Source organism: Haliaeetus albicilla, chromosome Z, assembly GCF_947461875.1.
Source record: "Haliaeetus albicilla chromosome Z, bHalAlb1.1, whole genome shotgun sequence".
NCBI classification, from domain to species: Eukaryota; Metazoa; Chordata; class Aves; order Accipitriformes; family Accipitridae; genus Haliaeetus; species Haliaeetus albicilla.
The window spans coordinates 70,836,783-70,862,899 of NC_091516.1; the positions used below are offsets into that span (position 1 = coordinate 70,836,783).

Consider the following 26,117-nt stretch of genomic DNA (forward strand, 5'->3'; position numbering starts at 1 on the left):
GTGGAGGAGCGCAATTTTGTAGAGATGCACAGATGGCCTTCCAATTTGTACCTGAAGCAGCTTGCTGATTACAGGAACTATGTCCACTCTCAGAAATGCCATTGCACAGTAATGTAAGAAGACTGAACATGCACAGAGCTCATCTCGACTGGAAAATCTCAGACTGGGAATTAGACGGAGTATAAAAATCATGTAAAGAGCAAAACCAGATACTGATCTCCCCTGGAACGCTGTATGTCATGCTGTAGTGCACTTACTAACATTCCTTGCTTTGATAATAAATCACTCTACTTTTTTTTGCTTGAAGCATTGGGAAATGTATCATGAAGATTTCTTTCAAGCACAAGGATTTCACACCTATGGGGATTAAACACAGTATGGGACTGTGTCATGACTGTTGTCTGTTCTCCCTTCTAACTCCTTTGCTGTTTGTTTTGTTGGTTTTCGTGATTTTTTTTTTATGTTAAACCACCACCTGTGGAAAACAGATATTTTTGTAAATCTGTGTAGAATAGGAGCACAGCAGCAGTGCAGGGAAGCTGAGAAGCCAACTCCTAAGTTCTTTAAATATTTCAGGATGCAAAAATTTACTGCAGCATCTGCTGGTTTGCAAAGTAAATAGTAGGCTTAAGAAGCATTTTAGTTACTATTCATTTTCTACTGCAAGTTAACTCTGTAGTTCCTTTTACTGAGACTTTTACAGTCGTATGAGTGGATATTTTAATTCCAGAGGAATGCCTATGCACCACTATCTTCCCTAGTGCCTCCCAAACATCTAAAAATTGAAATTACTTTTCCTCCCAGTAAATAGGAGAAGAAAGTCTGTTTTAATACTCCGTAGAACACCTTTGTTAGTGTGGTCATACTGTGTTTTTCCCCCTGAGGAAAACAGGCAGGGAGAGCTAAGTCCACTCAGAGCATATCCGTACGGTACTGGTGGGGACAGGGAGGACAGGGAAGGAGCTTGACAGCCATTCGTAGGTTTTGTGGGGGAAAACTCACTGGCATGAGTGACTTTTTTGGGAAAAGTGGGTCTTGCAATCCTATGTCTCCCCTGGCAGCTGACAGCATAAATGTTGGATGTGCTGGTCGTGGAGGGAGGTGACCCTCATGGGTATGCCAGTCCTATGAGGAATGTCGCCTTTTGTAACGGGACTTTGAGCTTGATCCTCCCCAGTGGGGACTCGCTTTAAATTGAGTTATCATCATATGCTCATAAGCTACACCATGTGAGACAAACCCGATTATCTTTTGTGGCTGCGTGGATTCTTTTTCAGATATAACAGATAAATCCTGAATATCATGACTAGGATGACCCTTGCAGATACTGTTGAGAGTTTTCTTAACCTAAATTGTTCATTTGTCATGCCACTAACTGATATGTATGTAGTAATATTAATGACAAGATGAACTCAGCCTTTATGTAAGGCTATCTATCTGAGCATAGGTACTTTCCTGAAAATGAAATCTTGTCAAGGGACTAAACGCTTCATTATTATTTCTTGTATTTTTGGTTCTGCTTTGCCAGCTGCCTTGAATTTTGGTACATAGTCTGAGCCTAGAAAGACAAAGAAAAGACACCGAAAAAAATTATTTAGTGTTTCCCCAATGTCCATAGTAGGCCATCTCAAATGTACCTGGAAACTACAGCTGTGAGACAAAGGTGGAACAGTAAATTGCTGGAGCTGAATCTTTTTTTTTGCTTCTAAGAATTGTTTTTGTATTTCCATACAATTTTCTACGTAAATTGTTCTTTTAAAATTCCATGCTAGACTCATAGGGATTTTTTGGTTTTTTTCCTGTTGGTGTTTGGTATTTTGCGGAGGTTGAGAGGGTATTTCCCTTCCTATTTTTGAACACACAAAAAAAAAAAAAAAACAAAAGAAAAAAAACAGCTTGTGACTCAGCTGGCTGCTGCAGGCTCAAAATTCTGATGTTAGTTTTATGTAGGAATGAGAATTCTTTTTTTCTTTTTTCCCCGCTTTTCATCTGGAGATTCTGAAGTTCTTTAGAAGATGAGATATACTTATCTACATCTCACATATAAGGAGTCTGAAATATAGAGCATTACATTGCTTTTTCGAGATCACTAAAGAAAACTGAAAATGTTAAAGGAAAAAAAATGAATTAGAAAGTAGTATGTATTGAACTTAAATGTGAATAAAAGGTCATTTCCTAGCATTATAGTAGAAATTAAAAATTTTAAGTATCAGTTAACTGGATAGATACAAATAAAACTTACAGTTTTTTGAAGCATAAAGTAATGAACAAAAATGAACATACAGTTGAACTACAGCTTGCCTGAACACCTGGTGGCATCTTCAGTCACAGCATGTGCTTCAACCAGCAACCAGCTCAATTATCAAAAGTATGGATTATATGCGTCATGCAGACTTTTTTGTACAGAACTGATACAAAAGTTGTGTGAATGTTTGTCTGCCTTGCATGTAGTCCTACATTTTTAATACTTTGAAAGCTTTCCCAGGTTTTTTGCTAGAAGTTAGTCTCTTGCCAATAATTTAAGTATAGATAACAAATAACAAAATACTATTTTTAACTTTCTGTAAATGTTTTATAGGCATTTAAAAATAGGCTTAACAGAAATACAAACACTTTATAGCCAACCAAGAGAAATATTTTGCTATTATGTATTTTAGTCAGTGGAAACCACAGGTTTTATACAGAGACACCAGGCAGTGTAAAAATATTTATTATTTATTCACAGATTAATGCATACTACTATTCAGACATTAAAACAGCATTCCATTTTACTGGGTATCCCATAATGCTGCCTGTATCAGGTACAATGTGCTGTCCTTGCAGACATAGCCCCTCTGATAAATTTAAATTCTTGGAAGAATTCTTACTATAAATTCTTACTTTTATTCTGTATGATGATTTTCTGTAGAAGGGTATTCATCTTAAAGCTATTTTTAAAACTCATACTTTAACATTCGGATGTGTGACTGGAAGTAGACTGTGATGCTTGGTGAATTGCTGTCGGCAGTTTTGTTTAGTGGAGGCTTTAGGACCATATCCATCACGGACAGTCAGGAATAAGGGCAGTACTGAATTTAGTATTTATGAATAACTTTGTATGGTATAAAGTAAAAATTGCTATGGTATAAAAAAAACCCCTTTATACTATGGTATAAAGTAAAAATCAGAAATTATCTGAAAAAAAACATTATTTAAGCAGGTGGTTTTGAAAAAAGTAAAATGTCTGAGGAGAAAGGCTTCCACTGGTCCTGGCATCTCCCACCCTCCCAGGGCATCAGCAGCATTGCTGTCAAAAAAGGAGGCTGGTGGCAAATTTGGGTGCCCTTAGGCAGGTCATAGAGGGTTTAGGATTACAGCTTCAGACTTAGGTTCAAGGGGAGTTTCAACTCCCAAGTCCTTCATTAGAGCTAACTCTCAAAATCCACTTTTAGAAGACAATTTTTTGAATAATGGATACTTACTCACTGTATACTTACTGCTGTACCGATACATATGTATGCTTGTCCCAAGCTAGAGCTAAGCTTTATAGAGACTAACAAAGAAAGCTTTCTGCACTAATGATGTTCTCCACATGATAGTTAAGAAACCTTTGCTATCATCCTTTAGGTCTTGGTGTATTTGATTTGGGAAAAACAAAGGAAGAAAAGCTATTTTATTAGGCATGTGCTGAAAATCCTGTATGTTTTTCTTTTAATATACCCTGACTAAATATATATGTTTTTAGGCTGAATATGTAAAACTTTGTTAGAAAATAAAAATTTTTCTCTAGTCAGTCTCATGTGATTGTTTACCCATGTGCATTAGAAGATTTGAGCATTACGCTGGAAATATTTTTTTGTAGCTTATTAGAATCATAGAATAGTTTGGGTTGGAAGGGACCTTTACAGGTCACCTAATGCAACCCCCCTGCAATGAGGAGGGACATCTTCAACTAGATCAGGTTGCTCAGAGCCCCATCCAGCCTGACCTTGAATGTTTCCAGGGATGGGGCATCCACAACTTCTCTGGGCAACCTGTGCCAGTGTCTCACCACCCTCGTTGTAAATTTTTTTTCCTTATATCTAGTCTGAACCTACCCTCTTTTAGTTTAAAACCATCACCCCTTGTCCTATTGCTACAGGCCCTACTAAAAAGTTTGTCAGCATGTCTCTTATAAGCCCCCTTTAAGTACTGAAAGGTTGCAACAAGGTCTCCCCAGATCCTTCTTTTCTCCAGGATGAACAACCACAACTCTCTCACAGGAGAGCTGTTCCATCCCTCTGCTCATTTTCGTGTCCCTCCTCTGGACCTGCTCCAGCAGGTCCCTGTCTCTCCTGTGCTGAGGACCCCAGAGCTGGATGCAGAACTGCAGGTGGGTCTCACCAGAGCAGAGCAGAGGGGCAGAATCCCCTCCCTCGACCTGCTGGCCACGCTGCTTTGGATGCAGACCAGGATGCAGTTGGTTTTCTGGGCTGCAAACACACATTGCTGGCTCACATCCAGCTTTTCATCCCCCAGTATCCCCAAGTCCTTCCCTGCAAGGCTGCTCTCAATCCCTTCATCGCCAGCCTCTATTGATACAGGGGGTTGTCCTGACCCAGGTGCAGGACCTTGCACTTGGCTGTGTTGAACCTCAGGAGGTTCACGTGGGCCCACTTCTCCAGCTTGTCCAGGTCCCACTGGGTGGCATCCTGTCCCTCAGGCATGTCAACCTCACCACTCAGCTTGGTGTCATCTGCAAACTTGCTGCGGGTACACTTGATCCCACTGACTGTGTCACTGGTGAAGACATTAAACAATGCTGGTCCCACCACTCATCACTCTCCATCTGGACATTGAACCATTGACCACTACCCTCTGGATGCAACTATCCGACCAATTCCTCATCCACCAAACAGTCCATTCATCAAATCCATTTCCCTCCAATTTAGAAAGAAGAATGTTGAGGGGGACTGTGTCAAAGGTCTTACAGAATTCCAGATAGATGATATCCATGGGTCTTCCCTTTTCCACTGGTGCAGTCACTCCATTATAGAAGGCCACTAGGTTGGTCAGGCAAGACTTGTCCTTGGTGAAGCCAGACTGGCTGTATTGAATCACCTCCCTGTCGTCCATGTGCCTTAGCAGAGCTTCTAGGAGGATCCGTTCCATGATCTTCCCAGGCACAGAGGTGAGGCTGACCGGTCGGTAGTTCCCAGTGTCCTTTCTACCCTTTGTAAAAATGGGTGCAATGTTTCCCTTTCTTCAGTCACTGGGGACTTCACCTGACTGCCACGACTTTTCAAATATCATGGAGAGTGGCTTGACAGCTACATCAGCCAGTTCTCTCAGGACTCTGGGACGCATCTCATCAGGTCCTGAAGACTTAGGTATGTTCAGGTTCCTCAGGTGGTCATGAACCTGATTTTCTCTTACAGTGGGAGACACTTTGCTCCCCCTGTCTCTGTCTTGCAGGCCATCCACTCAAGAGGTGCGGGAAGCAAGGTTGCCAGTGAAGACTGAGGCAAAAAATTTGTTGAGTACCTCAGCGTTCTAGTCCGTTGTTACCAGTTTGACAATCATGTTCATAAAGGCAGGTACGCTTTCTTTGACCTTCCTTTTCTGGCTGACATTCCTGTAGAAGCCCTTCTTACTATTCTTTGCATCCCTCGCCAAGTTCAGCTCCAGCTGCGCCTTGGCCTTCCTGAACCCATCCCTACACAACTGGGCAGCATCCCTATAGTCTTCCCAAGATACTTGTCCCTGTGCATTTCCTTCTTGCCCTTTAGTTAGACCAGCAGATCTCGACTCCTCCATGCTGGTCTCTTCCCTTCTTTTCTTGATTTCTTACACCTGGGGATTGAGAGTTCTTACGCTCTATGGGGAGTGTCCTTAAAGATCTGCCAGCTCTGTTCTGCTCCCTTGACCCTGAGGGCAGTTTCCCAGGGGACCCTATTGACTAACCCCCTGCACAGCTGAAGTTTGTTTTTCTAAAATTCAGGGTCTTGACTTGACTCTTTGCCTGACCCATAACCCTCAGGACTGCAAACTCCACGAGTGCGTGATCCCTGCAGGGGATCCCTCCAGGCTGCCTCCAATCTTGATGTCACCAATTAGCTGACTTGCATTGGTGACCATCAGGTCCAGTATCCCACCCCTCTTGTAGGGCTGTCTGTTACCTGGCTTAAGAAGTTATTGACAATGTTCTCCAGGAGTCTCCTGGATTGCCTACAGCTCACCATGCTACTTTTTTCCAGCAGTTGTTGATGTGGTTGAAGTCCCCTAGCAGGACAAGAGCCTGCGAGTGCGATGCCTCCTGTAGCTGGAGTAAGAAGGCTTCATTAATAGGCTCCCTTTGATTGGGCAGCCTGTAATAGACACAAACATCAAGGTTCCCTTTGTTGCCTCGGTCTCTAATTCTTCAACCTGCTTGTGGCTATTCTTCAGAGACAACAATTCATACTCTATCCATTTCTTGACATAGAGGGCTACCCTTCCACCCCTGAGCAACCTGGTCTAGTGGAAGGTGTCCCTGCCCATGGCAGGGGGGTTGGAATGAGATGATCTTTAAGGTCCCTTCCAACTCAAACCACTCTATCTTTCTATGACACAGAGGAAGGAGAAAAGCAAAGGACAGGCTGTGGGCGTGTGGACACCAAATCTCAAAGGATACCAGTCCCCTGGCATGGTACCCTTTTCCTTCAAGTGAGCCCCCATGAGCTTGGCTCCAAAACAGCCACCCTGGCATCAGTCACCCACCGGAGACTTCAGAAATCTCATCTGACGGCCAACAGCTTTAGTACTGCTCTGCAGCAGCCCTGGGTGCTCCGTGAGTGGTGAAAGCACTGAGGAAACTCCAGGTGATGGCAGAGCAAACATTTGGCGTGGTGACACTGTACAGCTCATCCCCGAGTTACTCGGGTGCTGTCAGAGCACACGCTGACAGGTGCTGATAAGCGATGCTTATCAGCAGCATCCCCGCCTAAGTTTCACGACAGGCTCATATGGAGCCTGCTATCCATCAGGATAACTGCAACATGGAGACACAAGTGCTATCACTGTTGCTTTCCACAGCAGAAAAAGAAACGATTAATAAGCTAGATTGCCAAACCGATAACCCACTGGGGAACTGGAAAACGGGTAAGTAGATGTGCCTAGATCGAGCCCTGCGGGGACGCTAAGTCAGAAGGGTCTCTCTGCTCTCCTGCCTCACCAAGGGGAAGCCAGAGGCAGCTCCCACCTTCACCAAACAGAAGGGACAACCTGATTCCTGCAGCTTCAGAAGAACCTCGGGGTGGTTGAGACCGAAGCCCTGTAGCGAGAAGATGCCACAGAGTGCTTTCAAACACACCCTGTCACCTCAACCAGCAGGAAGGGAAGCAAAGCAAGTCCGCTGTGGACCGAACCCACGGGTGGGTGGGTGACACCTGCCAGCACGGGTGCCCTGCTCTCCCACGTTTAATCCAGTCCTGGCTATACCAAATGGGCAGTGCAGAAGAGGCGCAGATGGGCCACTGGAAGACAAATTCCAGGTCCAAAGAAAGCAGGGAGGACCGAGCTCTCCTTCCTTTGCTCATAATGATTACAAAGTTGTCCGTCATCACAAATACACGTACGAGCCTTGCAAATGCCAAAGAAGACCTTTAACGTACTTTGGACAAGCAGAGCTTTGGCTCGCTCATACGAAACATCCCCTTCTGGAATACCCTGGCCCCACACCAATGGTCTGAATATGAACTACGAGTCAAAGAGATGCACCCATCAGGACCACCATCATCAGGGCAGTGAAAACTCCCATAGGCAACGAGGAAAACTTTCTACAGTTACATGTCGGGAATCAGATGTACTGTTTGGGAAAATAAATATCAGTTCCCTGGAAGAACCTGGGTTTATTTACTTGAATGGGCATTAGTTATTTGATTTCTTGACATCTGCTGGCGAGTACTGCAAGGTTCCTACTTTCTTCAAAGAAAACCCCAGCCCTTGAAGAGCTGGTATTGGACGTGACTCATTACCTCGATTCAAGCGTACAAACTAAACAAAAATTATATACATCAGGTGGAGGGGCTGACGAAAGGTGACCAAACTGTCCCAGTTGCTTCAGTTGTGGGTGGGAACCTGGCCATCGGTACAGGAACCAAAAGACAAGGGGATGCAGTTGCGGGCTATGCTGCTCTTCACGTGTCGCATGCTGGTCCCACGGTAGGGTGGTGCAGCACCCAGCTCAAACAGACTCTGGACTGGACTAGACTGTGTGGCCTAAAGAAGTCCCCATCGCCTTCTCGTGCAGAAGTAGTACTGTCCAGTACCTCGCTTCGGATTTAAGCAGAACTGAGAAACATGTCTTGTTGTAGAAGTAATTGATAGGTTACCTGAAAGATCTTGAAATTCAGGCTTTTGACTGAAGATGAGGTAGTTCGTGGCAATGAAATGAAGCAGCCAAGTCGAAAGGCAATCAGAATTGTGAAACTGCGAGAAGAAAGGAAACACAAGCAACACTTAATGCTATCGTGTCTACAAGACAGCTACGCCTTGCTTGTCAAAATATTTCAGATTTCCCCTGTCAACATACAGAGCAGTTTACTACAAAAAGTTTTGACTGCAGGAGGTAACGAAGGAAAAGTCATAGATGGAAACATGTAAACAGACGGAGACCGAAGAACGAATGATAAAACTCCCTCTCCCGGGGGTGTGACCTAACCCCTGGTCCTCCTTTGGTCATGAATCTTGGAAATTTTTGTCTTCTGCAGAGAAGCAGAATTGGAGAAAAAGGAAGGTAAGGAGCATGGCACGCTGGTTTTGTTGTCTCTCGCCACGAAATCCTGTTTGTTCAAGACAATATCCTGCCTGAGACTTGTAAACGATTCAGGTTTTATTTTCCTCTTCTTTTTTCCAAATCTCTCTTTACTGTCTCTCTTTCTCTCTCTCGTCAGCCACTAGCCTTTTCTTTTCCTGCTTCGTATGTATTTCCCTCAATATTCTATCAGGTTAGATCTCCTTTGCCACTTGCGTGTCATACAATTTCTTTTTGAGTGAAAGGGCAAGTAGTGCTTCTTCACTTGCCTGAAACACATCTTTTCTGGCAGAAGCTGCAATTAAGCTGAACTGCCGCAACGTGTCCATGACGAAGGAATTCGCAGAGATCATCGTTCGGCAGCGCATTCTGCAATAAAAGGCTGAAGGCCGTATTTTAGCCAGCCTTGTGCCGCTAGATAGCCCTCATCAACAGATTGTGGATCGGTGTTTGTCCTTGGGCAGGGAAATCATTAAGGCAGTAAAAGTCTTATCAGCGAAACCAACCCCACTAATCAGAGTCGACATGTATATTCTTAGTTGCTACACACAACGCGTACCTTGGCTTTTTTGAGCAAGCTAACAATACTGAGACTTGTGGATGCCAGTTCGCGGCTAGGCATGCTCTGCAGCTGCGTGATAATGTAAAGCTCACAAATATGCTGGAGTCTCATTACTTGGTACATCTCTGCACAGATCAAGAGAGACATAGCTTGCAGAATACTGGCTGAAAAACAAGAAAACATAAGTTACATGTAATTTGCCTTTTTGACAAGATGATCAAAGCCACTTTTCACCCAGTCACCTTTTAAACAGTGGACACAAACTCAAACCGCTGTTGATCACCTTATTTCCCTTTCATCACTATCATCATAACTTTGCTACATTGCTCACTTTTTGCTGATAAACTACTTAACAGGAAAAGAGAAGTTAGTACTTTTTAGGAGGAAAGTGTCATAAATTGTTATCAAAATCCCGCATCTTGAAGATGGCAAGTCAAGTGCTGCTGGTCTATTTAAAGTAAGTGATGACTAATAAGAGGATCTAGCTTTCCTTTCAAAAAAGAACATCTGCGATACATGTACAAGAAAATACAGCAAAAAGGCCAAAAAGAAGATGGAGCAACTCTATTTTTGAAAAAAAATATGGTATGGTGCTTGCATATATAAACTGATGGGCAAGGAAAAGTTAGGCGGACTGAAAAAGAGAAACGTATGTAAAACCTAAGAATGAGGTAGAATTATTTGAAAAGAAAACAGAAGCAAAAATACATATCACAACATCATTCTTTCATTATATCAAAGGAAAGTTATCCGTATTTAAACCCTATTTCTTATTTAGCATGTAGATTTTCTTCCCACTAAAAAAGACAAAGGTTAAGACATAACAAATATTCTAGCTCAGTTTTGCTTGCCAAATACGCCAGTTGACATACTTTTATTCTGGTTTTACATACAAATAAGGCATTCACATGTACAAATAAGATATTCCTGCAATTTAACCTTGCTTGTATTAAACTTAGCAAAATATATGCTCAACAAAATGACAATTTTGAAATAAACCCCAGAATTAAGATTAGAAAGCAGTATTACTGTGATGTAGAGCAAAAACTCCAAACATTGTAATGGACCAGAAATGCAGTTCCACAGTTTTTTGAGTCTTGCTGTGTCAGCACAAAACAAATACAGCATTTTATTCGTGGTATTTATTCTGCCTGCTTTTGATTCTAAAGGGAACTAGGCCTTAAGCCTCACTGTTTCTAAGACTATTAGTATCAGACATATAACTAGTGATTAGAGATTGCTTTAGATGTGATTAATAGAATGCAGGTGCTTATAAAACAATATGCATAAGCTGCTTATTTGTCATATGTGTAGCCCCCACCATGGCTGGCTTAAAACCCAGTCAAGCTGAATCAACAGAAGGATCATATATCTTAGACCTAAGACATGGGAGTAAGTGATTAACTTTAGAGCAAGATAAATTCATAGAATAGCCTGAGTGATTTTCAGAAATTCAAAGGTGATTTTTGATGTGTAAGAAGAAAAGTGATTGTGGTGACCAAAGACCTTCTGCCTATGAGCACTAACTTCAAAAGAACCAGGACAAGACAATAAGAGTCAGTCAAGACAGGAAAATGTATTGGACTTTTGAAACCACTGGAGAATAGAGAACTGAGAGTTCATGGAAAAACACCAAGAACACCAAGAACTTCTTTTGACAAATCATCAATTGTGTATTGTTTTTGTAAAATCATATATACATAGAAGGTGGTTTTGAGTTATTTTTTGCCATTCACTGAGGTGGTGGCCCAACCCGGAGTTGTTAATAAAGCAAACCTAGAGAAACACATGATTGAAAATCATTTAACAATGATTTTACTTGAATAAGAGTGATTTCTTTCTTTATTGCACAATATGAACTAGTTCTCTTTCTTGAGACGTTCTACATTACAAGACTGGCATTTTTCAATGAAATAAATGCTGCTACTTTACTCCCTATCAATGCCCCACTGCAGAAAAATGAGTAACAGAAACACGTGTATTTTAAAATTTTCTTACCTGGGCAGCAGGAGTCGGTATAAAGGTACTCTAGAAAGGAGAGGAAAGTGTCTTTGGAAACCCCATACACTGGAACCAGAACACTATTTGCTTCTAGATAATTACCATTAAACATAGCTGCCATTACCTCACAGCGAGCTACCAGAACTGCTCTGTGGGCTGGTACAGTTGCACCTGCAGGACACGAGATAAAAATCAATGATGATTTTACATACCCAGAGAGATCTTGATTTTAAAGCTCATATTTTCTTAGAAGGCCTCCACTTCACTGAACATGACTGAAGTGTTTAAAAGTAACACTATCCAATAGATAACTAACAGCACACTCTCTTTATACTGGTCAAGATGTTTACATCTGCCTAGTAGCCATCGGCAAACAAAAAGAAATACCAAATTTGTTACAACAACCTGCTCCCAGCACCAGGTGCTCCAAATAGGGCAAACTTGTATCAGTCAGAAACAGGCTTTCCACTAGCCAAAAATCTGACAGCACTGTAGTTACACCAGTTGACACTAGCTGAACCTCTGGCCCATTGCATAAATAGGCAGTGTTGTGAATTATTATGCAAATCAGTAATCTGTGTTCGCCAGTAACGCCATTGGTAATGAATGGGGGTTCTGGAAGTCAAACTTATACATAACCACACAAAGCAAAGAAAAGCAAATTATCCCAGATCACATTCCTTGAAATCCTTTAAGTAAGTGTGATGTTAACCAGACCAAGTATTTTACCTAGGTCAATTTCCTGATGGTTGTCTCATGAAAAGAATGCTGATAAATTTTTCCAGAAATTTTTCCATTCTGTAATATTTGCAAGTGAATCATTCGCTTTACTACAGCATTTGGAAGAGCTGGTAAGGTTACCGGCCCAGGGTGCTAGAGGTCTTACAGGCTCTTAAGGAAAATGTTGACAGCCTGAGCTGCCAGCCCTGGCATTTGGACTTCTTCTGGAGTCCAGCCGAACTCCACAGTCCTGTGTGCAAGAAAGTGCCAAACAAGTGCCAGACAGGAGACCAACCAAAGACAGGATGAGAGCTTACAGCCAGATGGAAATGATTTAATCAAAGTTACAATAAACAGACCAACTGACATGAAAGATAAATATACTGTAAATGCTACTGTAGAAGTTACTGTCTTAATTTCCTCCTTAACCACAACCCTGCCAACTACCTAATTCCTTGAAGACATTTGGCACTTTATAATTTCTGTTCTATTTCTGTTCACCTGTGCTTCTGCTTCCAAATTGCCTAAGCTGCATACAAAATGTGTATGTTATATAGAGAGAATGCGTGTGAATTGTATTATATACTCACACACATAACATGAGCAATACACGATGCAAACCTGATGTACGATATGCATGCAGTTTTGTATGTGCGTGCAGTTGGATATTTAGCTACTACTACTTAGGAGGTTCGGTCACATTATGAGTCTTTACACAGACTCAATGGCACCAATTTGCAATAGCTCCCAAGTACTTTGTAAGCTAGAAAGCTAGATGTGCGCCCCCCCCCCCTTCATTTCCCCTGTCCAGCCGTTTTGGGGAGGAAGGCGGGGGGTGACGTTCTGCCGCAGGTTCAGGGGGCACAGGCAGAGCACGGGGGCTGCGGGACCGAGGTCACCGTGTGAATGGCAGTTACAGAGAACTAAGAAAATGACACAGCTGTATAGTAAAAAGAAAAAAAAACCCCAAAGAGTTCACGCTTTGCTTTTGATTTGACTTTCCCGTGGAAGCTGGGGGCAGGAGGGGGCACTGCAATACGCGGACTGAGCGGTTTCCCTCGCCTGCTTCTGGGGCAACAACCGGCCGAGGCTGCCGGTGCCCGAGCAGGGCCCTGCCCCGGGGAAGAGGCGGCTGCAGGCTCCCCGGGAGCGCAGGTTCATCCGCGCAACAGGTCTCTGCTGCCCGCCCTCCGCTGCGGTCGCATCCCGCAGCATCCCGCTCTCCAGCGCTCGCACCAGCCCGCGGCCGCCTTCGCCTCTCCCGAGAGGACGTAAAGCACCGTCCTGACCGGGTCACCGCTCACACCCGCTACGGACAGGTACGAGGAGTGACGCGAGAGGCGAGACGGGCGACGAACGCCGCGAGAGGCGAGACGGGCGACGAACGCCGCGAGAGGCCCGCGGCATCCCCGGGGTCCCCGCGCGCTTTTCCCTTGGTCGCCCCTGCCAGGGTGGCCTGACAGTGCCCCGACCACACGAGGGGTGGCAGAAGGCCTGCCAAACCCCGCTGGAGGCACAGAACGTCCCGGTTATTTCCCAAGTCTGGACAACCGTCACCCGAGGTTTCTGGGAAAATGGTTTTCAAAAAGTCTGGTTGGAATTATAGGAAGAGAGCGAGCCTGGGAACACGGCTGTGTCCGTGCTGCCTGCACGTAAACTGGCAGCAATACTACAATCCCAGCTAAAAGGAATGTTCTCCTTGAGACACACAAGTGTTACTCCTGCCGCATCACTGGGTTGTCCAAACAGTGTTAGTTTTCCTGCCAACTGCTTATCAGAGGAACCGGGGGGGGCAAAGTGCAGAGCCTGGCTGGCTTTCTAAAGGCTTCACTTCACCGGACAAGAGTTCTCAGGCGCTTGACGCCCGGCCGCTGCCAATCGCAACAAGCCACATCACACTGCAAATCCCGGGAAGCACAACCTTTTCTTCCAAAGATAAAGGGACTCAGCACAACAAGCGGAGTGGCACCTTCTCCTCAGCCCGTGAACCAGCGCTGATCGCTGTGCATCATCCGTAAATAGTTCCTACGGATACGCAGCCTGTCCGTCCCTGTCAGCCCCGTTTCCAGCCGGCATCCCAAGCATTCTCTCCCCTGCGGTGCAAAGGGAACATTAAGGCAAACGAGTGCACAACTGTGGCAGCGTTGCTGGTTTTTCGACAGCTGATTCGCTGAACCCTCGTCAACTGCCACAAAGAGCTTTCAGCTCTGCATGTGGCTGTGCCACTGGAAGTTGATGATTTGGTGGCGTTTCCAAGAAAACATTTCCTCCGAGGTCTTTCTCCACCATTTTTGCCCAGCTCTGGACTAGGACTCTCCTTTTGCTGGAAGAAAAGAGGAGCAAACAATTCTTTACTTTTATCAGCAGTCCTGTGCCTTCCCTCGGGCAGAAAGGGCTTAGGGAGGTGAACTCTCCGCTCCGATTTTCCAAGGTATTCGGGCCTCGCTTTGCTCAGCGGTGCGAGATGGAGCCACTCGCGCCCATTTGTGGGAGTGACCCGACACCTGGACCGGACTCACACCAGGTCGGCACCGCAGGACCTGCCTTGACAAGGCACCTCGTGGGCCTTGCGACCTGCCATGACGTTGTCACTGGCACAGTAACCAAACCTCCCTTCTCTGATCCTCTTCCGTGGCTGTCTACGTGGAAATAAGCGTGACGGCCCCTCTGCTTGTCTGGGGGGACTAGCACGGCTTGAGATGGGCTTTAGGAACAAATGGGCAGTGCGCCCGTAGGCACGCTCTCCAAGGCAGGCATTGCTCAAAGCTCCAGAAACACTTGATGTAGAGAAAGCATTGCCAGCGAGACTCAGCCTCATCTCTAAGGAGGTCCCGTGCAGAGCAAAAAACCTCCCTGAAATATTCAACTCTTCTTTCAAGAAATGTCTGGGTTTTATTTTTTTTCCTGCGTTAGGGTAAACCAAGTGTGCAATCCAAGTTCTGATTACTTGCCCTCATTTTTACTGACAGCCTGTAAGGCCCTGTTTATTTCTACTCACCGTTTTCTCTGCATGGGGTAAGACTCTGGCTGCTAACCCTCCCATTTGGCTTCCAAACTTCCAAAATATCATCCATTTCATCGAAACCAGCATCCAAGGAAGGTAAAGATTAAGCACGCGCGTGAGCACACATGTGTGGGGAGGTTCTTGCGCAACCCGATAGAAACATTTAGACATTAGGTTTCCAGCATTAGCTTCACGTCTCTAAATTTAGCATGCAAATACGCCATTACGATGTTCCATATCTGCAGAAAACTTGCACAGACTTTGTGCATAAACGATTGGCAAAGAGGCTTACCTTGCTCAGGAGGAGATGTTCATTCAAGCTGCATCTCGAACTACTTCGCTCTGTTTCTGGCGATTGTGATCATTCCTCCCACCAGCCTCTGCGCTTCAGCTGACGCACAACCCCCCTGCAACGCAATCCTTCGAACGGGAAGAAGTACAGGAGTCGCCACTTTACTATCCTTTGGGGAAAAACGGTATCAAATGAATGTTTTGATGAAATTGCTGGGGCTGAAATCAGCCATGGAAAAGAAGGAATTTGAAAAGCCGCTTGCAGAGTTGTTTTGCGCAGTGAGATGTTGGGGCTACCAGGGATGCTTTTTGAAACAGTCCTGCAGGGATGACCACGTTCACCAGGACAGGGGGATGCAGATTCAGTCCTCTCCCTGAAATCTGCGTCCTCCTGGCTTTTAGGAGAGTATTTTGACCCTGTCTTAGAGGGAGCGTTTTGGCTGCCGGGGTGGTTCTTCCCCAAGGAATCCAATAACGTTACGCACACTTTTAAGCTTGGGTAGGATCAAGACCTGCACGCCTCTATGCTGAATACGATCAACGGTTTTACACACAGTTTTGCACAGAGTTAGCACTACACCTCTGCTTCCCTTTTTCCCCGCGCTGATGATGCTTTTAACCCGTTCTCACAGCAGTGGTTTCCCCCAGAGGAAGAATACCTTCCCATTTTGGCAAGAGGTGTAGCGGAGCCTTTAGGTGGACTCCTAAAAGTAATGTCGGTAGCCCTGGTAGGATTTCCCGAAAGGCTGGTTCCTTCACGGCGGTAACACCCAGAAGTAACTAGTGTAGAAGTGGGGTATGGCTGGAGAGCTGAGGGACAAGTCTTGCACCACCCCATCGGTTGCAAACCCTGGAAATACACCCAGACCCACTCAACGCTCGTGACGGAACGAGAGCTCCGGGACAGCGCTCACCAAACGATCCCGCAGCCCCGCCGGCTCAGGAGGACCGCTACCCCCACGGCGTGCCCGGGAGCGTTTGGCACCAAGAGCCGCAGCTTCTTCTCGGTCACCGCACGCGGCCGTCCCACGGCGCACGCCGGGAGGCCGATGCTACAGACCACGACGTTTTGCTTATCGAGATTTAGCAGCATCCCTCTTGCTGCTCATTTCGTTTTCAGCAGGTACCGTTGAGCGTCCAGCCAGGATCCACGTGCCTTTATTACGTCTGACAGTTAAGCGGACAACGCAACGGGAAGGAATTCAGTGTTGGACCCAGGCAAGAAGAGCCAGCAAATACAAGTAAGTAAGTGGGGTGTCCGTCATCTCCCGCTCCCACCCTGCTGCCTTGCCTTCTCCGCCCCCCACCACCCCGGCACAAAAGGGCTTTTGGGCAGCAGCTGCCAATCCGCCTGCACCGGGGACGCAGAAGGCGGGCTGTGCCCCCAAGGCGCGGGGAGCGATGGGCATCGCAAAACCTCTGGGTGGCCCAGCTGGGCTTTTAGCTTTTGCTGGCTTTCCTTTTAGGACATTTTCAAGGGTGAAAACACCAGCAGATGGCTTTTCTTCTTCAGGAAGAGAAAGGCTTGTGCCCAAAGTGGGACAACGTGCGGGAAATACTGCCTCAGTGTTCTTATCACTGGGGCAGGATGCCTTAGCTAGCTTCAGCCACTGCGCTTTCCCCGGACCCGTCGCCTTTCAAGCCCGTTAAGTCGACACGTGCAGACGTCAAGGGCACCCTTAGGCAGTGCCCAACCCGTGCTGCAGTTTCACGGTGGGCAGTGGGGGACTTCAGCCAGGTGGCGCCTATTCCGAGGGCTAACGCACACCGGCTGAAACGGACTAGCAGAGAAGATATTCCGGGAAAAGGATCTGGTCTCCAGACTCTTCTGCTTTCCTGGAAAGAAGAGAAGGAAAAGTAATACCGAAAGTGGAGAGTGGGAGAAGCTACGCTGCCGGGGACTTTCTGTGGTGTAGCAAGCAGCTGGCCGGTGCCTGGCGAGCAGCTGCGGCGTGGAGGTGCCCCAAGGGCTGCCTGAACCCCGCTGCCTACATTCTCCTTTCTGAGGACGGCGAAGCAGTGGGGCGAGCTCAAAATGCCTATTTTCCTGTGCGCAGCCGAGCAAGTTTCCTTCTCCCGTGCTGACGCTGCAGAAAACTGCGTTTGGGAAGCCCTGCCTGGGGCAGGGGCAGAGCTCTCGCAGGCGCCTGTCACGCGCAAAGTCGATTAACTGGGGAAAAGGTAGCGTGGGCCCTGGCGCTGGTTTTCCCCTTCCAGACCCACGAAAATCAGAAGCTGAACTTCCTTGTTCTCCTCCTGCTGGATTAAGCCTCGTTCCTGTAAATAGCCAGGATGTGAGCGGGCTGCTTACATTTGGCGAGCGGCCCAAGATCCTCGCGGGCATTGCTCGCCTGCGTAGACCGGTCCCGGGCTCCCCAGTACGAGAGAGACGCGGACAGACTGGGGCGAGGCCAGCAAAGGGCCATGCAGGTGGTGAAGGGATGGGAGCATCTGTCGTACGCGGGGAGGCTGGGAGAGCTGGGGCTGCCCCTCCTGGGGAAGAGGATGCTCGGGGGGGTCTTGCCCACGTGCAGAAATACCTGATGGAGGGATGGAGACGATGGAGCCGGGCTCTTCCCAGCGGTGCCCAGTGCCAGCACGGGCAGCAACAGGCACAAACGGAAACGCGGGAGGCTCCGTCTAAACATACGGAAAACGTTCCCCTTGTTTCGGTTGCGGAGGCCCCATCCTTGGCGGCGTTCAAGCCCCGAGGGGACACGGCCCTGAGCAGCCGGCTCGAGCGGACCCTGCCCTGAGCAGGGGCTTGGGCCGGCTGATGTCCGGAGGTCTCTGTCGTCCCGTGCCAGTTAAACGGGTGGAAAACGCTGGGGACTCCCGGGCAATAAAGCAACTTAGTGCAAAAGCAAGCGGAGCAGGGCCGAGCGCTTTGACAAAAGCTGAACTAAGCATTAGGCTGAGGCTGCCCGGCAACGGTCTGATACGCTGGGCACGGTCCTTTGCCCCCCCCGTAATAAAGCAGCTTTCTGTTGGTGAGGGGCTGGCACGAGACGGGCTCTGCCCGGAGGAGGGATGCTGGAGACGGCCATCGGCCCACCGAGCCTCTCGCTTGCGGCTGCAGCGTCGCTGCCACGGCTCGACGTCTGAGGTTTGGGCACGGTTCGTCCCTCCTGGGCTGGCTGCCCAGCTGCATCTTGTACGACTTTAAGCCTCTGAGGGACTGCAGCCTTAAGACTTTTCCCTCCTCCAAGTGTACAAAAGCGTGCTGAATTGTGTCATGCCGCGCGTGTGTTGAATCCTTCTCATTCCACTAATGTGTCCCCGAAACACATTCTCAGCATAGGTGCCCTCAAGTGACAGCTTTGGACTTTCTCTCAATGCTGGGACGCGTTCTCTGAACGCTTTTGGTCCCCGGGTCCTGTCGGAGCTAAGACACAGGCCGCCCAGGAACTGAGGCAAGGCGGAGAACCCGTGTAGGCACTTTTGGAAACTGTCGGCGGGGAATGCCACCCCCCGTGGAAGGCTTGCAGGTTGAAAGACGTACGCCCCAAACGGGTTGGGTTTGGGGATTTTCTCTTCACTTCTGGGGTGGGAAGCCAGTCCGGCGAAAGGATGGATGTCGGTTAGCTTCCCTGCGGGCTTCGGGACGTCCGCGCCGTGCCCCCGGGGGGGCTCAGCATCCCGAACGGGGCAGGACGGGCACAACCCAGCGAGCCTCAGGGGAGAGAGGCGGCAGCGGGAGCTCAGCCTCGGCCGGCGCGCCGGTTCGCCAGCCGCTCCTGCGAGCCTCGTACCGCAGCGCGGGCGCTGACGTGACGCCCCGCAGCTACCGGTCTTCCCGCTTTCATCCTGCAAAGGAGTACGGACAAACTAGTCTGGCCGTCTGGATTTCCTGTAAAAGCAGGCAGAAAGTAAAAGTATCGCTGCCTTAAAACCCACGGGTGGTGAAGAGCTTCCGTCCTCCTGGGGAGGGGTTTCCAGGGAGGAAGGCACTGTCCAGCTCATAAATACCTCGGGCTGAGATTGCTGCTGTCCCGCCTGCCTGTGAACGCGCTGGCGAAGGGCAGCGTTCCTGCTCGCCTCGAAACAGCAGCATGGCTGATAACTTTCTGGAGAGCAAAATCAAGGATGGCAAGGTAACCCTGTTCGTAAAGGGCGGCTGCCCGTACAGCAGGAATGCCGTGGACATGCTCAGGCGATACAACTTTGCGCCCGGATGCCTGCAAGTGTTCGATATCAACGAATCCAGGGACGCCCAGGATTACTTCCAAGCAACAGGGCAGAGCCCGGTAAGTTCTCGCAGTCCTGTTCCAGAGGTCGCGGACCCTTGCTGTGTCCCGGCCGCCCCAGAATCCGGCCAGCTGCCGCAGGGGCTGGAGCGAGGTCCCTTTCCCCACGACTCTCTGTGCCGGCTCACAGGGAGGAGCCGCACCGCTTTCCCACTTCACGAAACTTCCATGTTTCGATTCCTCTGCTCCTCGGGTCGCCGCAGCCGCCGCGGCGATCCGTGCCGCCGTGCCCGGGGGCGCAGCCTGCTCCCCACCGCGGGGACCGGCTGGGCGCAGACCTTGCCCCGCTGCCGGCCGCTGCCCGGGAGCCGCGGCACCTCCCGGGACAGTCGTGCCTCCTCCAACGCCCGCCGCTGCGGGAGCACGCGGGAGCGTGGAAAAAGCCCGGCGTTAGGGCTTGGTGCGTGACCCTGGTGGCTAAAGAAGGGCTGGTGGAGGGGGTGCCCTGGCGTTTCCAGGCGCCCGATGGGAAGAGCTCCCTCGAAGCTCTTCCCGCGACGCTGCCCGAGGCGGCGCAGGTCCGTGGAGGTGCGAGAACTCGGAGCTGCCGGGGCGCCGGAATCGGGACGCTTGCCTTCCCCTCTGACGGTAAGCAGAAGCAGCGTCGCGCGTTGCACCCTTGCAGCTGGCCGTGAAGCGGACGCTGCGCCCGCAGAAAATTTGGCGGCGGCCTCTTTCGAAGCTGGCTTCGAAGGTCCAATATTCTCGGGGAGCAGCGTTCCGTGCTCGAGGTCCAGGAATGAATTTCCCCAGCAGCGCTGCGGCTCAGGGCCGGCAGCTCGTGCCTCGGCGGTGGCCACACCGCGACGAAGCAACAGGACCCTTTTCCCCTCCCCGATCTACCGTAACGCTACCAAAGTCCGACGGCCTCCACGGAGCGCAGCGGAAGGCAGGCACTGGGGACGCGCTGTCCCCGCCGCCGGGCTCTCGGGGGGATTTTTCCGCGCTGGCTGCGCGTCCAGACTCGTGGCTGGACTCGGCCCGGGGGAAATCCAGACCCGCGCTCGCGGTTTCGGGACGGCGGCAGCGCCGGCCGGCCCCGGCGGAACGCGTCCCCGCCTCGGTCCCGCGCGGGTGACGGCGAGGCGCTGGCGCGGCCGCCGCCGCCGCCCCTCCTGCCGCGTCCCGGCTCTCGGAGTCGAGCCCCTTCCCCGGCTCGAGTCCGACCCTGCCGCACCTTCTCGGGCCGGCAGAGAGGACCCTACTCCTTGCTCGCCTCCCCGTCCCCATCCCGAGCGCGGGCCGTGCCGTCCCCGAGCTCGGCCGTGTGCCGCCCCGTGCCGGCGGGCGTCCCTGCGGACCCCAGGAAGCCTCACGGCCCCACGGCCGAGCATCCCCTGGGCCTCGGCGGCAGCGTCGCGCAGGGCCAGGACCGGCAAGAGGCATCCCGAAAGGAGAAGCGTTTTCCTGGCGGCGGGGGAATTTGGGCGGGAGGGAGAGGGCGGCCGGCTCTGTTAGCGAAGCGACGCGCCGAAAGCAGAAACTGCTTTCCCAGCGGGAGGGGGATGGGTGGGATCAGCAGCAAGCGAAAGCAGAAGCGGCATGCCAGGCTGCCGAAGGAAGAACGGCGTGAGGTTTTCCCGCGGGAGAAGTCGGTCGCTGGCAGCGGAAGGAGGTTTCCCAGCAGCAGGGGTGGGGGAGAGGGACGGCTGGCATCGGGGGGACACAGGGGTGGCTCGTGTGGCATCCACCCCTACAGGGACGTGCGGGGCCGGGAGCGGGGCTGGGGAGCGCGAGGGCTCCGGGGCGAAGCGGGAAGGGGAAGGGGATGGGGAGGCGAAACCAGAAGGCTGTCGGTGGGCCAGCGTGTCCCCCGGGCTGCCGTCGCCAGCCCGCCCGCGGGGCAGGGTGCGCGTCGTGCCGGCGAAGGGAGATCCTGAAGGGCACGGCTCCGCGGGGAGGGCAGCGGGCAGCTCCCGGCGGGCGGGCGTCCCTCCGCAGGGTGGGGGGGTCCCCCTCCTCCCAAAGCCGGACCTGCCCGTGGCGGCACGGAGCAGCAGAGAGCCGTTCCTTCCCGCGACCCGCTCTCGCCCTCCGTCTTTTACGCCTCTTCTCGCCCGTGTCCTTGGCCTCGAGTCCTGGACCCGCTACCAGCTCAGTAGTTTCACTTCTGCCTGCGTTTTCGCTGCGTTTGGTCTTCCCTGGCTTCAGCCGGGTCGCTTCTTCCCAGCTCGACGCCGATTTCACTTCCCTCTGCGGAGAGCGGCACATGCGTGCCTGGAGGACGTCTCCGGTGCTGAGGTTCGGTACTTGTTCCTGGTTTTCAGGGCAGGGCTGCTTGTTTCCCTCTTCTCCTCCTCCCTTTTGCCAGTCTGGGTCCGCGCCCACTGCCGCTCGCCTCGCACCCCGGCGGCCGTCGTGAGGTGGGCTGGAAAAGGGGCCAGCGCGGGCAGGGCAACAGCGGACGGGCAGGGCTGCGCGTGCAGCAGCCGGAGGACACGAGGCCAGCCGGAGGAGAAGGGGTTGTGCCAGAAATGAAGCTTGCCGTGCCGAGTGCCTTTGGCAGCGCGGGCGGGCGGCTGCGCATCCCACCCGGCAGCTCCACGGGCCTGGCAAGCCCTCGGAGGGGCGGCGGGACTCCCCGGCGCCCGGAGAACCCGCCGCGGGCGCGGGCGCGGGCGCGGGCGCGGGCGCGGGCACGGTCCGTAGGCGCCGCCGGGCTCGGAGCCGCTCGCTCGCTGCTCTGGGGTGGCGTGCCCGGAGCAGATCCAGCGCCGCCCTGGAGCGCGGTCCGCTGCCTCTGCAGCCGCTGTGGAACGCAGGGAGCTCCCCCACCCCGTCTCTTCTGGCGGCAGACCCTCAGACCGGCGGGCCGCTGGGGGCGAGGAGAGGAGGGTTTTGGAGACGGCGGCCTCCTCGGCGCGAAGCCGCTTCCCAGGCAAATCCTCTCCCCGCTCTTCGCCTTCAGCAGCCCGGCTCCCCTGGTTAATCCGTGCTCCTGTTTTGTGCCCAGATGCCTCGCGTGTTCATCGGGAGACACTGCATCGGAGGGCTGTCCGACCTGGAGAGCATGCGCTGCCGGCTCCCCGCAATGCTGCGGCAGATCGGTGCCCTGCGGTAGCCGAAGGGTAAGTCCTGGGCAGAGGCGGCGATGCTGTTTCGCCGGGACTCTGGCCGGCGGCAATGCTTTTTCACCGCGGCAGGCAAATCTGAGCCTTTTTAATACCGAAGCGTGACCCGACGGAGCGGTGGCGTGTGCCGCTACGCGACAGCAGAGCGTGAATTCATTTCTGGGGTCCCCAGCTGCGGCACAGGCTCTGTGACTCTCTCCCTGCGGACTTGAACGAGACGTCGCCAAAATCTCTGGCGACGCAGGTTCAGCCGCTAGCCTTTGCCCGGGATCTAGGCCAAGCGGCTCAGCTCGTAGGGCTTGCTTCTTCTTCTCTCTCTCCCCAGTAGACGATGGAGCCCGTGGCTCTCACACCAAGTCTCGGACGTTTCAGCCCGGCTGCTTACAGAGGACGGGCTCTTCCCGCTTTACAATTGGCTTTCAAAAACATCCGGACGCGGGGCGGAGGGGGGGCCCAACGTACTTTTCTGCTAGGGGGGAGCGTGGTGAGCCTCAGCAGGGCCCTCCGAGCTGCTTGCCCGCCGGCATGGAGAAATGCTGCAGCCGGGGACCAGCCAGAACACGAGGTGACGACGGAGTTTGTGCAGGTGCCGTACGGGCCCGCAGCATCTTCCACGGGGGGCAACGGCCTGCACAAGATGAGCAGAGCAGGGAAGAGGGGTTCGACACAAGTATGCACACGCGTGAAAAAGTGTAAAAGCGCTGTCTAAAAAGTCGCCACGGCCTGTTCTGTCACGCCTCTCTACCGTTCTTGTCTCAGCCAGGCGGCTCCGACCAGCAGTGATCTCTCTGCCCTTTACGTCTGCTGTTTCTACTTTCAGGAGAAGGACGACCAGCAGCTGCGACCTCCTCGTGTCGACGTACGCGCTTCCAGCAGCAAACTGCGGGCGACTTCCTTCGGCGGGGTCCGATGCACCTGCTTGGCAAGTGCAGCTTCTTCCCCTTCCGTTGATCGGTGCTTCGACACGTGAACGTCTCTGCATCCTTTCTGGAGCTCTGGAGAGAGGTCCGGAGCATGATCTGATTCGGCTCAATAAAACACGCTTGCTCCAAGCGGCTGCGTTCGCCGTTGTGGTTCTTTCTCGCACAGCCCCGCTCACGCACTCATCCTGAACGCCCCTATTCTCTCTGCCGTCCTCTTCCTCCCTGTCTCTCCCGAGTGTCCTCCTGGAGTCTCTCGGTGTTTCCCACGGCCTCCAAAAAATGTCATTACGGCTGCCGGAGCCGGAGGTGCGCGCAGACTGCTATAACGTGTGTGTGCTGCGAGGCGGTCTTGAAAATAGCCGCTGCAGCCTGTGCACGCGTCCCCGGCCCCGACGGCCCATCATCTTTTGGCCGATGTCTCACGACGGGGTCACGACGACTCGTCTGAGCGGGGCTTTTCGGGTAAGGGTTTTGTTGCAGCACGGCGCGGCCGCGGGCAGGAAGCGAAACAGGTTTTTCATTGCTCGCTGCCATCGTTCCGAACCGCGAGCTGCTCGGGGCAGAAAACACCCGGAGCCGCCCAGCCTCTTGAGGGGGTTTGCTGACCGCAGAACGCCCTGCTGGGGCAGCACGGGCCAGATCCAGAGCTAAAGTAAACAGCGCTGTGTCGGGAAAGGGCTTTACGGGAAGCGCACAGCACGGCCGCCGCCAAGCCAACTGGTGAAGAGTCGCTCCCCATTCTCGGCATTTGAATGACCCTGTCTCCCAAAAAAGGTTGAAAGGCTGCTGCAACTTCACGATGGGGCAAAACCTCAAAGTATAAAGCCCTCCTGAATGCTTCCTACTTTTCTTTCTCTCACCCTTTTCCTCCCCCCCCCCCCTTTTTTTTAAACAAGGGAATTAAAAGCTCATCCTTCCTCTCTCTTTGCCTGAAAGTTCAATTAAAACCTGTGGAATTACAGCTGTTGTCTCTTTAAAGCCTGGAGCCAATTTGCTTTTTGATAAACCGACTAACCTCCAGGCTTTGCTGAGCCGACAAAAGCCCAAGGGGCAGAACCCAGCCCCGCGTTGGGGCTACCCTGTCGGCACGGCCCCTTGGAAATCCCCCCCCGAGCATGGTCCCCCGCTCCCAGGGTGAAGCTGGGGCCGGGCAGCACGCGTCTGCCCCACCGCCGCCAGCTCGGCGGGAAGCCCCGCGACCTCTTCCCGCTGCAAAATTCCCCAGTGACGCCAGCTGGGCTTGCTGGCCCTCCTTGCCCTCATCGGGAGCGGACGAGAAGAAATCGCAGGCTTTCTCGCAGGCTTGCAGGGGAATGGGAAGGGCAAAAGCTTCATTCCTGGCAAGTTTAAGTCCTTTGCCTCTTGGCAGAGTAGCAATCGCGTATTGCAGCGAGTCCCAGGAAACCTAAGCTGCCTTGTGCAAGTTTCTGCCGATTCATGTTTTTTTCAGCATATCTTAACCCTCTCCCAGGGAAAGGGCAGTCCTTAAATACGAGAAGTTCAGTGCAGACGTTTCCTAGAGTGCATGGCATACTTTCTGAAGCTGTTCTGAAGCAAAACTCGCTGCTCCCAGCCCTTTTATGCAACTAGAATTGCCACTGGGTGAAAAGCTTAAAATCTAACAGCACAGCTTAGAGGTGTTACCCTCCAGAAGCAGTGTCAGGTGAGGCTGCTGCAGGAATTTTCTCATGCACGGGCACATCACACACGCCTGGACCCTTTCCCAAGGAATGGGAAGAGCATTAAATTGTAATTACCAAAACATTGGTAGCTTTTCCTGGATGTTTGATGAGTTTTTAAATCATTTGCTACAGATGAGGCAACCACATTATTAATCAGAATTCTTAATAGCCGAGGGAAACAAACGGTGGTGAATACAGCCAGTGACCTTTTTTTTCTTGATACACACACCAGTGGGTGTATGCTGTCACAGTGCAGCTTGCAAAACGGTTGCATGGATTAGCTCTTTCCTGTCCTTGGGAAAGGGTCATGTGGCAGCTGCTGTTGGAGGCCAACTAGGCCAGCTCTTCACCGAGACCCTCCAATGCCAGAATACTCAATTTAAGGCACGGAATTTGTCTTTGGCAGCAGAACTCCGGGAGAACTTTCCTCCAAAATGTTAAGTAAGAAGGGAAGCAGCATGACTTGTTCAAGCACTAAAGGTAGAAATTTGTGGCTGCAGTTTTAACTATTATAGAGCAGTTTCTCCCATCACCATCAGCAGGAACAGTTACTGCCTATTGGCTGAAATTCTGTAAAACACACCCTGCAGCAGAGGTTCTAACGTACCTCCAGGCGTGTGTGATGTGCCCGTGCATGAGAAAATTCCTGCAGCAGCCTCACCTGACACTGCTTCTGGAGGGTAACACCTCTAAGCTGTGCTGTTAGATTTTAAGCTTTTCACCCAGTGGCAATTCTAGTTGCATAAAAGGGCTGGGAGCAGCGAGTTTTGCTTCAGAACAGCTTCAGAAAGTATGCCATGCACTCTAGGAAACGTCTGCACTGAACTTCTCGTATTTAAGGACTGCCCTTTCCCTGGGAGAGGG

The 26,117-nt window shown here is 51.2% G+C and overlaps 2 protein-coding genes and 1 long non-coding RNA gene across 3 annotated transcripts in view; 2 read left to right on the plus strand and 1 right to left on the minus strand.

Annotated features, from left to right (window-relative positions):
- Positions 1-3,772, plus strand: part of RHOBTB3 (Rho related BTB domain containing 3) — a 33,226-nt gene extending 29,454 nt beyond the window's left edge. The window contains exon 12 of the mRNA XM_069777592.1: positions 2-3,772. Within this exon, the coding sequence (XP_069633693.1) occupies positions 2-117 (116 nt within the window). The 3' untranslated portion in view covers positions 118-3,772. The remainder of the gene's footprint in view (position 1) is intronic.
- Positions 3,773-6,277: 2,505 nt separating this feature from the next.
- LOC138683790 (uncharacterized) lies at positions 6,278-11,974 on the minus strand. Its single transcript, XR_011323229.1, has 3 exons — positions 11,313-11,974; positions 9,312-9,478; positions 6,278-8,427 (listed from the first exon to the last, which is right to left on the minus strand). It is a non-coding gene; the product is annotated as an uncharacterized lncRNA (long non-coding RNA).
- A 7,341-nt stretch (positions 11,975-19,315) lies between these two features.
- LOC138683978 (glutaredoxin-1-like) lies at positions 19,316-23,700 on the plus strand. The gene is made up of 3 exons (XM_069777593.1): positions 19,316-19,577; positions 22,531-22,645; positions 23,469-23,700. The coding sequence occupies exons 1-2, from the start codon at positions 19,383-19,385 to the stop codon at positions 22,636-22,638; spliced, it is 303 nt and encodes a 100-aa protein (XP_069633694.1). The 5' UTR covers positions 19,316-19,382; the 3' UTR covers positions 22,639-22,645; positions 23,469-23,700.
- The last annotated feature ends 2,417 nt before the right edge of the window (positions 23,701-26,117 follow it).